We start from the raw sequence: 14,008 nt of genomic DNA, 5'->3' as shown, positions 1-14,008 counted from the left end.
TTCGATGCCTTAGTCCATATTGGTTGTTTCCTCACAGTGATTTATTCTCAGCAAACGACTGAGATTCAAAGGGCTTGGCTTAATCACTTATTTTTCCCCTCACTCCCTTGGCGAGCTTTGCCACACAGTGGATCATCTGGAATTTTTCAGTAATTATGATGAGTATTGTAGATTTCACCCTGACTCAAGGGGCAATCTTAAAGGGAAAGATTTTTTAAAATAAATTAAAGACCTATAAGTTAACTGAAAGAGGACGAACACGGAGCAGGAATGAAGGCCTCACAGAGGGTGAGGCTTAGTTAAATATTGTTACAAGGGGATTAACTAGGAGAAATTAGACAGAATTAAGAAAAGGAATATGAAAAATGTTGGCTCATTCTCAAGAAAATCTTTTTTCTATTGATGTCAATTAGTCTTTTGATGAAAGGAATGGAAGGCCATTACCGGAGTCTTCTAAACCTAAATGAAATAAATCTCTAGAAAATGTACTGTAGGGAGCAATACTGCCCTGGCAGAGACTGATAAAACAGATGACCAAATAGATCTTTTCTATATCCAGTGTGTATAATTCAAGATCAGCTCTCTTTACAGAAGATTTCAGGAGTGAAAGGTCTGTTGAAAAAGTCTGGACCTTTTATGGAAGATTCTGCTAATTGTGGACCTGTTTCAAACTCCACTGTTTGTTCATTTTGTCACATGTTTACTTAGCCATAGAAAAACTTCAAGCGCACTTCATAAACAAGGATTACCCAGACAAATATCAGTCAGCCTTCCATTGTGTTTACCGCCTAAAGACTGCTTTTTCAAGTGGTCACTAGCGATCTGTAGATATCGTTTGACCAGGATTTATTTTCTCCTTCTTTGAGCTTTCAGTGGCACTTCCTATTATTGGTCATGGTTGTGAACCTGTCTCATATGTTTGTTGAAAAAATATTTTTGTTTGAGTCTGGTTTCTTCAATGCATTCAGTAATATTTCAGTTCAGTCTCTCAGGTTACCTTAAGTTAGAGCTAGATGAATTATGAGTAGCAAAGAATTTACCCTTTTCTCTGTTCTCTAATTACCCATAGATAGAACTTATTTTTATTAATGCTTTCATTATTTTTAATTGCTTGAACAATTTCTGTGAACGTATTTTGCATGAAGAGCAGACATTTCCTGACATGAATGCAGATAAAAACCGGTTTGCACAAACATTCATGGAAAATTAAACAGAAAATGGTATGAACATATTCAAACTACAAAGCAGCTGGTTGTTTGTTTAGTCAGTTAAGTAAAGTTCATGATTGTAAGTTTGTTTCTTTTTAAATAAAGGATTTTCTGCAGAAACAATGGCCCCAGTCCTGCACATTAGTACAAAGGTGCACCTGTAGAGAGTGCCACTGACATCTATAGGGCACCAGGTGGTCACAGCAGTCCACCTGCACGCTACTCAACGCAGGATGGATTCCATGTCTGAGAGTACAGAGATACAAGGCGGTCAGTCTCCCAGTGAGGGTCTTTCAAGGACATTCTGAGTCAAGAGCAAGGATTACAATCTGACCAAAAAAGTGTTACTCACCAATAGAGAATCAAGAACCCTTACTGCCTATGTAACACGTACACCTGGGTGTTGTGTTCTGGCCCCTCCAATGGCACTGACACCACTTAGGCCGTGTCTACACTAGCCAAAAACTTCTAAATGGCCATGCAAATGGCCATTTCGAAGTTTACTAATGAAGCGCTGAAATACATATTCAGCGCCTCATTAGCATATGGGCGGCCGCGGCACTTCGAAATTGATGCAGCTCGCCGCCGCGCGGCTCATCCAGACGGGGCTCCTTTTCGAAAGGACCCCGCCTACTTCGAAGTCCCCTTATTCCCATCTGCTCATAGGAATAAGGGGACTTCGAAGTGGCCAGGGTCCTTTCGAAAAGGAGCCCCGTCTGGACGAGCTGCGCGGCTGCGAGCCGCGTCAATTTCGAAGTGCCATGGCCGCCCATATGCTAATGAGGGGCTGAATATGTATTTCAGCACTTCATTAGTTAACTTTGAAATGGCCATTTGCATGGCCATTTCAAAGTTTTTGGCTAGTGTAGACATAGCCTTAGAGATCAGTGAGTCTCCTACAGCTTTAGCTATGGGGATTTTAGCTCAAGCAACAGAAGCTCTTACACTAAGCTTCAGAGGTCCTAGATTTGATTCAGCCTGTTAACAACGGGGGCCTGTCAATATTACACCCACTTGATATAACAACTTTTTGGTATGACTATTGTTTAACAGCTTTTATATTAAATTCTGATGCCATTTCCATTGGTGTCAATCCCAAATAACTCCATTGAAGTCACAACACAGTCAGGCCAGATTTACAACAGTGAAACTAAGATAAGATTCTGTCCCCATTAATTTGTTATACCATGTATTATTATTCATTTTAACAATTTGCATTATGGTGGCCTCAAGCGAAACAGGGGCCCCACTGTGCAATACACAGGACAACATGGTGCCTGCCATGGCATGTTTACAATCTAATTTAAAACTAATCCCAACAGTTGAGCAAAGCAAACAATAGGAATCTAAGGGGAGAGAGGACAAGAGTAGAAGTAACAACTTGTGTAAACAGATGGCCGGGGAAAGTACACAACTTAATGGTTTCAAAGTACGCAATAGTATTGTGAGGTGGAAGTGAGGAGTGAACATAAGTTAACATCAACTGCTCCTCACCTAACTATCATTACCCAGCTGATGTTTTGAAAGAGATCATGGGGTTGGAATGAGAAGATGCAATGCCTTATACACTTGTTCAGAGAAAGTGTTCCATGGGTAAGGAGAAGCGTGCAAGGAAAAGTGAAGGAAGTTGTGGGACAAGAAGATACATGAGAAAGTCAGATGGGTATCACTCACAGAATGGAGAAGACTGGGGAGCAACAAAGTGAGACTGGGGGGAAGGTATAGTTTTGAAGGGCCTTAAGGATGAGGACAAGGAGTTTGAATCTGATGTGATGGAAGAAGAGGGAGATAGAGAGATTCATATTGGAGGGTGATATCAGAGAGGCAAGGAAGTTTGTCTTAGGATCTGCATTGTATATGGCTCTAGGGAGGGCAATATGGGTATCAGGAAGGCAAGAATGAGGGGGATACTGTAATCAATGTAGGACATGGTGGCTATGTCTACACAACAGACATGTTTTAAAACAAGCCCTTTTGGAAGATCTGTTCTGAAAGAACTTCTTTTGAAAGAGTGCTTCCACACGCAAAAAAGTGAATCAAAAGAGCATCCAAGCATCCACCACATAGCCCCTGCTCTTTTGAAAGGGCAGGCCAGGGACTGAAAAACCAGTCTCCATGAGGACTGCTCTTTCCACAGAAGGGCCCTGCATCTACACACATTTTCTTTTGAAACCTGTAAAGAAGAGTGATTTCTAAAGGAGCACCTCAATTTTTCGATTTACTTTCGAAAGAACGTGTTTTTTGTGTAGCCGCTCCGCGGGATTGTTCGAAAGAGTCCCCTTCGAAAGAACTTGCTAGTGTAGACGCAGCCAGTAAGGTTCTAGAAAAGACCTTTATCCGTGTGGACCACATGAAAAGGTTCCACTTGGAAAATGCTATAGAGGAAAAAGAAGCAGGATTTGGATGTGATCTGGATATGCCAAGCCTGTACTACTGAAGTGCACTATTGCTGGCAACCCCAGTCACTTTCGTCAGGTAGGGGTAACTTAAACAGAACATAATTGATGGCATGCTCATGGAACAAAGCATGCTCATAAACCTGGCATCTCTGGGCAGGTCATACTTTTTTTCCCTCAGACTGTTTCATCAACTTCCTGAAAAACAGAAAAGTTGTGACAGAATTATTCTGCTTAGTCTGGGCAAAACCATGACACTTGGTTTTAAATTCAACTGAAGATTATGGGTCAAATTAATCCCTTCTTAGTAAGTGAAATTATGTTAGAGTTGAATATGACCCAAAATCTTGACCTATTTATTTTTAGCAACTTGCACATGAGATGATTTTCCCTTGGAGTCTCATCTGTGACATAAGGGAGTTCATATTGGTAAAAGAGCTAGGCTCATATATTGATAGTGCAAGGATCAGTTTAAGGCTTAATATAAAGAATGTGCAACCCTCATGCCTCAATATGGACACTAGTGGCTATTCCATGCATGATGTGTGCATTACTATAGGCATATGTGATTGTTATAGATGCTGAACCTCTCTAATCCAGAACTCTCTTGTCCGGCAACATCTGTAATCCAGCATGATTTTATTTAGATAGATAAGCACATAGCATCGGTGTGACCAAGTTTCACATGGTCCCATAAAGTTTATTTCCTGCCACCAGTCCTGGCTCTCAGTGTTCAATGCTCTTATTTAGCTCTAATTTACCCCTAAATGTCATCTAACAGCCCAGTAAGCAGTGGAAGTGTTGGTAATTCTGCTTGACAATACTGACCCCCTGTTGTCTGGCAAATTCTCTCATCCGGCACCAGTCAGGTCCCAAGGGTGCCAGATAGAGAGGTTCAACCTGTACTTTTATCCCTGGGCAGTGGATAGGGAGGGCAAGTAAAAATGCCAATATGAGCACACTGGTTGATTGGACTCATACTAAACTCTGAACATGTTGCAGTTATGAATTTCAAATTGGACAGTAGAACTTCTAAACTAGGTGTGTCCAACCCGCGGCCCTGGACAGCTAGTAATGCAGCCCCACAAGATTGTAAACTTTTAACATTATTATGTGATTTATATACATTAACTATATTATATATTTTATATGCGGCCCAAGACAATTCTTCTTCACTCAATGCGGCCCAGGAAAGCCAAAAGGTTGGACACCCATGTTCTAAACCATTGCAGAGGAAGTTTGGCAAACTCTGGTTTACTTTATTCACATCCTATTTAGATTAATATTGATTGATGTCATGTGAGTTACTTGTGCAAGAGATGCTTCTGCAAATTTTGAGTACTACCTGATATTTTGAAGGAGATTTTTTCAGAACATCAATTATTTCACATAGTTACTTTTTTCATTAAAATCTTCACTTTTTCAGATACATAATCGAGAGCAGCCCTCTGAATTCCAGAGCAGGACAGCCGGCACAGTGAATGCATTATTTATTGCAGTTGGAGCGTTAACAAATCTTATAGACGGACAAATATTAAACCAAATTCAAAGAAACTTTCTGCACAATCTTTCAGAATCCACTAAGTTTAGAACAGAAAGCAAAAGACATCTCTGCTAGCTTTTCTCAAAAATGAAACTGCAGTTGCTTTGTGCTGAAACAGTAGTCAACTAGCTTCTCTATTGCTGCTTTGAAGACATGTAAGTAAGGTGTAAAATACCAAAAGGATATATTTTGAGTTATCTTTGCTGGTTTCCTCATTGCCTGAATTGGAAGATCACTGTCCATTTTAGTCTCCTATTTCCCACACTCAGTCCATCCCTAGAAGGATCACTGGTCACCCCTTATTACAATCAAGGCCACACAACAGTCAGAGGCTGAGAGTGGACAAAGCTGATTCAGCTTTTATCCAGTGAATTCTCAGTTCAGAGACACTCCAAACACTATGCCAAAACACTGTCAGAATGAGGCTTCCAGCACTCCCCAATGTGTTCCCTGTTTTGTACATATTGCCACCTACAGTAATTATACTCTAAAGCATCTCACTGTCAATATGTTTAAAAAGGTCAACCACATCTTGCTCAGAAAGAGCAAGTTGCATTCCACAGACACAAGGCTCACTAGGGTGTAAACCACTTCAACTTGCTAGAAAAGCCTCTATTTTTCTCTGCAATCAGCAGTATTCAGAAGTAATTAGAATTATATCAAGGCAAACAACAGCTATTCCTTGCTGATGGTTGGATGGCTATCAGTTTTCAAAATCAAGAATTTACAAAATTTAAAATCTGAACAATTCTCTCTGCATACATATACAGCTTATTTTATGAAAACAGAAAGCTTGGTCCGATGGCAATGAATGTGAATTGTTCCCATTGATTTCACTGGGGCCAGGATTTCACCCATCAGTTAGGATACATTCACATATGCATGCAACTCTGTCCCTCTGTTTTCATATGTATTATTAAGACAGCACCAAAAGCGTGAGAGTTTTTTGCAGACAGAGATGGACACAAGGGAGAGTTTACAAACCACAGCAAATAATGAATTGCAATATTGTTTTGCAGCGTAGTTGTAGCAGCACTGGATGCAGATACTATAGAGAGACAGGGTGGGTGAAGTAATACCTTTTATTGGATAAATTTCTGTTGGTGAGGTGACCTGAAGAAGAGCTCTGCGTTAGCTCAAGAGCTTGTCTCTCACCAACAGAAGTTGGTCCAATAAAGGTATTACCTCACCCACCTTTGTATCTGTAGTATTGTTATTTATCATGTGTATATCTCACCATAGACATACTGGGCAAGTTGATCAGAACAATTTGAGAGAGGTCACTGAAGTTTTCCCAAACACGTTACAATATTTATACGCACAGGAAAATAAGGAGACAATTTAAACGTGGGTATGCCCTAGATTCCAAAATTATGAAAACACCATTTAAAACCGCACACTTTGGAGTCAGACACAAGCAATTAGACGTTCTAAATGCACCCGTTTCCTCTGTAAGCTGAAACCATCAGGAGCAGTGGTGACAGAGAGACTTCAGAGGCATGGAGAGAGCAGCCTCCAGAGATGGAAGTAGCACTCTGGATTTTCCTGGAAGTCTCTTTCTGGGGCATGGTCAGACAGCGATCTCCCATTTCAGCCTTTTCATCTGTACATGATTCTGCCTCCCTCGCTGGACACTCTCCTAGCCGAGGAGATGGAGCTACCAAACCCCACCTATTCCCAAACCCCATCAGGAGACTAGGGGGGAAGGAAGCCCCACCCCAGGATCCCAACCAGCAATGAGTCTTCCCAGCCCACAGAGTCCTCTCCCTTCCACGCCTGGCTTGAGCCACAGTGCTCGGGGGAATAAGGCCAGGGGGTGACTGGTGCCGCCCCCCAACTGCCCGGGCCAGCGGGGAGTTACCTGGCTGACGCCCCGGAGCGGGTGGAGGGCACAGTGCAGCAGCAGGGGAGGCCAGCAGCAGTGGAGGAGCCGCAGCAGCTCTCGGATCAGCATCCCGCCGCGGGGCGCGGGGGCTCCTCGGCTCCCGACCTGCGGAAGCGAAGGGGAGAGCGCCCAGCACAGGCGTCGGTCGGAGCGCGCCCCCATGCGCCTCCCGCCCCGGCAGCGCCCCAACTTTATGGGCAAGCCGGTGCCCCAGCCCCCCCCTCCCCCGACCGCTGTAACTCCTGACCCGGGGGCTGGGCTCCGGGGCGGCGCCGCCGGCGCGTCCTTTACCTGCCCGGGCGCGGCGCGGGGTGCAGGGCGAAAAGTTTGCAGCGGCCGCAGCTGCTCGCTCCCCTCCGGCTCGGCCTCCGCTGGCGCCTCAGCCGGAGCCCGGCAGCTCTGCCGGGGGACGGGGGAGGGGGACTCGGGAGAGGCGCCCGCCCGCCGCAGATGAAGGCGAAGCCCCGCGTGGCTGGCGGGGAAGGGGAGGGAACAACCACCCCCCGGACCGCTCCTCAGCGCCAGCGGCCGGAGGAAGCCGGCGGAGCCCCCGAGGCTGTTCCGAGCCCCGCCCCCCGCGAGCGCCCCGCCGCCCGAGCGAGACCCGCCACGCGATCGGCGGCTCCCGGCCGTACCCGGCGCCCTCCCCGCGCGGAGCCGGGCGGCGCTCTACTCCCTCGGCGGTCCCCGGGCGTCCCAGCTGCTCCGCCGCTCGCCACAGCCCCCCGGGCCCGCCGCGGAGCGCGCGCGAGAGGTCGGCTGTGCAGAGCCCATGGGAGGGAGCGGGGAGGACAGCAGGGCTGGAGAGGAGCTGCACATGCAGCAGGGAGGGGAGGGGGATTGTGAGCAAAGCCAGAGGCTCCTGGCTCGCCTGTGAATTTAATCTCTCCCCTGCCGACTGCTGCTGCAGTGATTTTTCATTCCCACCTAGCGAGCCCGCTGTGTACTTGGCGCTCGGCTCCGTGGGTTTGCTTCCCTCCCAGGCTCGGCTGATGACACTTGATCGGGGATTTCTTCCTGGGAGGCTCAGGGGTTTTCTCCCACACTCATTCAAAGACAGTGGCAGGTTGCAGGAAACTGACGAGCCCTCTCCCCCCCGCCGCCCAGCTGCCGGTGCTGCTGGGAGGCGAAGTGTGGCTTTGCACACAGCTTCCTTCCCCTCCCTGGGGCAGGCACCTCAGGGGAATAGGTGAATCGCAGGGAGACTTCAGGTTCACTCGTGTTGCTCGTTTTTATGCAAGTGATCACTATAGAATATGCAATTAGAGCGAGTACAAGTAGTGTTCGTGTTTCTTCGGCCTCTGCATGGGAGGATCTCAAAGCACTTTGCCATATTAATGTATTTAACTCCAGAGCACTGCAGCAGGCCTGGGAAAATATCACCGTCCTCCTTTTAAAGAGAGGGAAGCGGGACTGGCGAGGTTAATGGCCTGATTGTCAAAGCCACTAAGCACCTGCTGTGCCTATTGCAATCAAAGGCAGCTCATGGATGCTCAGAGCTTCTGAAAGTCAGGCCCCAAGTGACATGCTGAAGGTCACACAGCAACTGTGTGGCAATCCCTGGTTATAGAACCCAGGTTTCATGGCTCCCAAAGCTGGGCCTTCCACATCAGAGATTAAAGAACATTAATAAAATAAAATAAAATCAATATTGCAACAAAGACAACTAAGAAGGATAAAAAAGTCACTCCAACCTTAAACACTGTTGGCAGGCCTCAGTGCATGCCCTGGCAGTCATGTGACTTGGAGCCCTGGAGGTCTCATGGGCCACAAAGGGTAACAAATGTCAGTCAGATGCCTTCTGCTGGGAAGCAAATTTCTCTCATCGTGGTGTGTGGGATTATCCTGTCGTGTGAGTGAGTTATTTGCTGTATGGGATTTTTTTTTTTTTGGTGTTTCGTGAGATGTAATAATGAAATACGCTTTGAGACATTCATTTCTATTGTGTTTCTATGTGATAATGAAGCACATTGGAACATTTAAGAGCGCTTGCAGGGAAGTGAATAAAGAATCCTTTATTGTCAGGGTGGCACAGTCTTGCCTCTTTACAAAGAAGAAATAGAGTGGAAGGATAAAAAAGGAAAATGGGTTCAGTTTTTTAGTGAGCCTGTTAATGAGCAAAGCCACAGGAGGGCCTGTGAACGCTGGCTGTTTCTGTAAGTTGGATTTGTCATGTCAACACACTAATAAATATTTTTGCTGTGTTGATAGCTTGAGTCAACTTTTAATGTCACAGTTAATGTCTGTTTCTAATTATGGAGAGAGATGGGTCTAAATCAAAACATCTGAACACCTCCCATATTGTGGCGGTGTTTGGGATCAGGACCCAAATTTTTCAAATGGTCTCTGTCTTTATGATGATCCAAAGCAAAATCCTGAATCAGCGCATCTCAAATATTGCAGAGCTTGGGCTCCAGATTTGAAGTCACATGTTTGAACGAGGGCGTGTGCAGGTTTTAGATTATTATTTTTTTCTCCAAGTTTCTGGACAAACTCAGTCTAGGTATGCAAAATTACCATTTTATAGATCTAGTTTTTGAAGAATAAAAATACTCCACACCACTGCAAATAATGGGTTAAACTTCTTTTCTCACACTGCCATTACACTGATATAACTCTTCTGACTGTAGTCAACTTACTCCTGGGTAATTGTGAAGGAGAGCAAGCTCGCCAATGTCTTATAAATGTACACAATGCATGTGAACTTCATAAATTTCAGGATGCATTTGTCCTCGTACAGAAAACTCTTTCATATACAACATTCTATTATCCAGAACTCTCAAATAACCAAGATTTTAACCATAAGTAAATATTAGTTGTATTTTCCATAAGCACTGTATAGTGAAAGTAAATACAAATAAATCTAGAAAATACAGTATAAGTTTACAGTGTACAGTAATACTGTTGTTTGGTAAATAAAGTACTCTGCATACACTTGGGTTTATTTCTTAATATCTAATGTTGTTTCTCTTTGGTGTTGTGCATTGCTAGGCATACCTCTCTATTATCCAGAATATTAGAATATCCAGCAACCTCCTGGTCTTGGAGGTGCCAGTTATGAAAGAGTTTACTGTAGAACTATGTATTTGTGTGTGTGTGTGTAAGAGGGAGAGAGAGAGGGAGAGAGAGAGAGAGAGATGTATAGCTGATGACCTTGGATACATACAGTCAGTAATTGCAGAATAAATGCAACTTCTGTAAGGATGCTGGAAAAGATGCACTGCTTTTCCATAGGTCTTCAGTGTAACCTACTGCGCCTAATATATTGTCCTTGTTCAATTATAGTTTTACTGAGCTGGAGTCACAAGAGGCTGCAAGCTTTTCAGGCTGTCTGGTGATTTCCTGAAGGTATTTCAGCACTTGATCGCAGTACGGAACATAATAAATTGCACCATCTGTATACATAGTTCTTGGTTCCTGAGAGAATGAGAGATAGGGCTTAAGGCACTGTAAGCCAAAAAATGCAATACAGATTTCTTTTCTTTCTGTGTTTGCAGTGACTTCATGTCAAAACAACTGTGGATTTTCCTGCCATTAGCAACTGTCCAAGTACCAACTCTAAGGATTATTCTTTAGGCCCAAAGACACAACAGGGAACTAATGGCTCCACGGACCAAACTCTACGCCGAGTTCCATGGGAGCAACTGCCATTGGTGATGCTGCAGTGGGACCAAGTGCTGACTTTGGCCTGCCTGGATGGCACCTTTTCTGCTTTGGAATGGTAATTGATGTCTGCACTAATGGAACTGCTTGACTGCAAACATTTCAAATTAAATGTCAAACTGCTGTCCATACTCTGGCAAATCTCCCGTGAAAGTGAACAGGATTTACATGTAGAAGATCCAAACTGTATGGACCTTTTTCTCCTCCATACCAGTTTCCTCCATTAACTTTAGGAGGATTTTCTAGTTTTCTGTAAGGAAAAATAGGGCGTCACAATTTGACCCCTGTGAGAAAGATAAATGATATGATTGGATCATTAAACTACTATAGTTCCTGATTTAGCCGAGCTTAAGAAAATGCTTACCTTTAATTGTATCAAGTTAGGTACATTCTTTAGTGCTTTTTTGAAGTGTGGCCTTAGCAAAGGACAAAAGCACATGCTTAAAAGTTAAGTTAAATTAATTTTAAGCACAACTTAAACCCTTTTGCTCAAAGTTAAGCATATGTTTAAGTGCTTTCCTGAATCAGAGCCAAAATCAAGAAGGACCAACTGGAGGATAATATATGTATACTGAGAGACAGGCATGGCCGAGCTGTTTGATCTCAGGACTACTAACTAAAGACTCTTGAAATATACTCTGTGTTTTAACAATGACATCCTCTGTGGCCTTGGACAAATAACTTAAACTCCCTGCCTCAGTTTCCTCACCTGTTACATGGCGGAGGAAAAACTCAGCTATCTGGTGGCGGAGGCTTGGAGGTTGAATTAAATAATGCCTTCATCTGCACTAGGTGCATCTGTCGACAAAAGTTACTGGCAGAAGAGATGTTCTGACAAAACTTTTGTTGACAGATTGCGTCTATGCATAAAAGTGGATCCCCTTATGACCCGCTCTGTCGACAAAAGGGCCACCCGAGCATCTACATGGGTTTTTTGTCAATAGTTTCTGTTGACAAAGAAACATTTTGTGTGTAGATGATCCGCGAGTTTTGTTGACAAAACCCGCTTGTGTAGATGTAGCCAATAAGTTCTGTTCTACAAGATGTGCTTAGAATGGTGCAGCTGTGGCCATTCTGATCTGATAAATTGACGTCGCTCCAGATTCTGGCTCAGTGTTGGCAAAGTGAGGCCAAAAAGTGCCGTGGAAATGTGGTTTGAATTCTAAGCAAGATTTGTTAGAAAAAAGTTTAAACTCTTTCAGAAAAAATGCAGTTTGTATTATGAAAACCAAGAAGCAGTCCAGTAGGACTTTAAAGACTAACAAAATAATTTATTAGGTGATGAGCTTTTCGTTAGTCTTTAAAGTGCTCCTGGACTGCTTTTTGGTTTTGATTGTATATAGACTAGCACAGCTATCTCTCGGTTTGTATTATATTATTCAAATAATCTAGCAAAAGTCACACAAATCCTTACCTATATTTTGCTCTTTTACTACATCCAAGTAAATTGGCAATACCTTCGGATAAACTGACAGTAACTCCAGATTTACTTCAGAGTACAAAAAGAGTGTGATCCCAGATGACTATTTTGTGGAATATTTACTTTGGTTTTTGGTTGGATTAGCATTGATCAGACTAGTTTATCTTGTTGAGTTTTTTAATCATATAGTAAATAACAAAACAGTCATGGTAACATTCAGTTTTTACGACTATTCAGAGAACATTACAATAACTGGAACACTGAATAGAACTAAGAATAAATATTATAGCTATAGGTGTTCTTATATTCTAGGTTGCCATGCTGCTGCTGCTGATCCATAAGAACATATTTATTTTTTCAAGACAGACTGATTTTATGATATTATGAAAGTGCTTTGAAGACCTGCGTCGAGATTCAGTTCACAGTTGTAGTGCTGTATATCTGGAGTAATATCCCTGAAAACAGGAAAGTTACCATGTGACTTTGTGACCATGTGACTTTGTCCCCTGCTTCTTCTCATGGAAGAGGCTTCTAGCTGGATTGGAGTCTACATCAAAGAAAATGAAGGTTACAGCATTTCAAGGAAGGACTTTGTGGTCAGTCAGAGCTTGGAAGCTCCCATTTAGTATTTTAATGATATTTCTGGATATATGTCAATGAACTCAAGAAGAATTTAGTTAGGCTTGGTCTGCACTAGGTAGCTAAGTACACAATTCTAGCTCCTTTTTCCACCAATCTGCAATCAACTTACCTAGCCATCCATACAGAGGGAGGTTGACAGGAGAGTTTCTTTCGTTGACCTCCCTTACTCCTCACAATATTGAGGAGTACAGGGATCAACTGCTGACCCCAGATAGTTTGATTTTGCGTATCTGTATGAGGCACACAAAATTGAACTCCAGAAGATCAACCATGACTAGGTCACTTTTCCTGGTAGCGTAGACATAATCTTAGCTTCTTCCTCAACCATTGAGATACTCAGTTTTCTAGCTGGGGAAAATATGAAGAAAACATAGTCAAATTAAAAAAATAAGATTGATGTTTCAAAGTCTTGTAATGCCTCATAGCATATTTCCTTCAGTGTTATAGTTATCTCTGTTTTCAAGAATATCATTGTCCCCTTGGACAATCTTGAATACAGTATTTTGGATACAGTTTACTTTATTTACAATGAATGTACAAAGTCCCTGTCTCTCACAGTAGATGGATCAAACAGCAGGAACAGATTCCTTTGCTCATAGCAACAAAAACACCTTTTTTTGCAACCTGAACCCGTGACTCAGAACCCTCTCCCTAAGCTTTGTCCAGGCTCAGACACCAGACTTTCAGTTGTTCCTCCTACCTGCTTGTCTGTCTTGTGTTTTCTGCTGTCCTAACCCTCTCCCCAATACTCACAAAGCCCTCCATCCCATCTCTCCAAACTCTGTCTGGGTGGATACATGTTGGGGTATGTAAGGGTTAAATAAAGGCCTGTGTAATTGACACCATGGTAATAGGGGAGTGTGGCATACAGCGGATGTTATTCTTTTTGCTAGGCAAGCATTATTTCTTTTGCTTGATGGATGAAGTTTACCTCCCCTCCCTTTCATTCCCTACCTGTGTTAGAGCAGACAAGAGTATGCAGTTGTACAAGGAATGTAACTTTCTAATGAACTCTGTAGCTATGGCTACACTAGAAGCATCTCTCAACATACTTTTCTGTCAGAAGAAATTTTCCAGAAAAATATTTGTTGACAGTGTGGCCATAAATTAATGCAGATCTAAAGAACGATTCGCTCTGTTGACAGAGTGGCCTTTCTGTCGACAAAACAGCCAACTGGAAGCACAGCAGACAGGGTTGCCCAGTGTCCTGGAAGTCCTGTCTGTTGATAGAAGGTCCCCAGAGAATCCGCA

At 43.4% G+C, this 14,008-nt stretch overlaps 1 protein-coding gene across 5 annotated transcripts in view; it reads right to left on the bottom strand.

Moving 5' to 3' along the window:
• Positions 1-7,995, bottom strand: part of PRIMA1 (proline rich membrane anchor 1) — an 85,817-nt gene extending 77,822 nt beyond the window's left edge. For 3 of the 5 annotated variants that reach the window (XR_012646118.1, XR_012646119.1, XM_074998746.1), the window contains exons 1-2: positions 7,668-7,796; positions 7,009-7,137 (exon numbers count right to left, since the gene is read on the bottom strand). Coding sequence is in view for 3 of the 5 variants with exons in the window: in XM_074998746.1 (XP_074854847.1) it covers positions 7,009-7,101 (93 nt within the window). In the remaining 2 variants the exon portion in view is untranslated. Of the gene's footprint in view, positions 1-7,008; positions 7,138-7,323; positions 7,589-7,667; positions 7,797-7,959 lie in introns of those variants that run through there. The other 2 variants (XM_074998748.1, XM_074998747.1) reach the window with 2 other exon arrangements.
• Between the last annotated feature and the right edge of the window lie 6,013 nt (positions 7,996-14,008).

The sequence above is a fragment of the Carettochelys insculpta genome, chromosome 6, assembly GCF_033958435.1.
Source record: "Carettochelys insculpta isolate YL-2023 chromosome 6, ASM3395843v1, whole genome shotgun sequence".
NCBI classification, from domain to species: domain Eukaryota; kingdom Metazoa; phylum Chordata; order Testudines; family Carettochelyidae; genus Carettochelys; species Carettochelys insculpta.
Note: the sequence above shows the minus strand (reverse complement) of the source record. Positions and strands in the feature narration are given on the sequence as shown.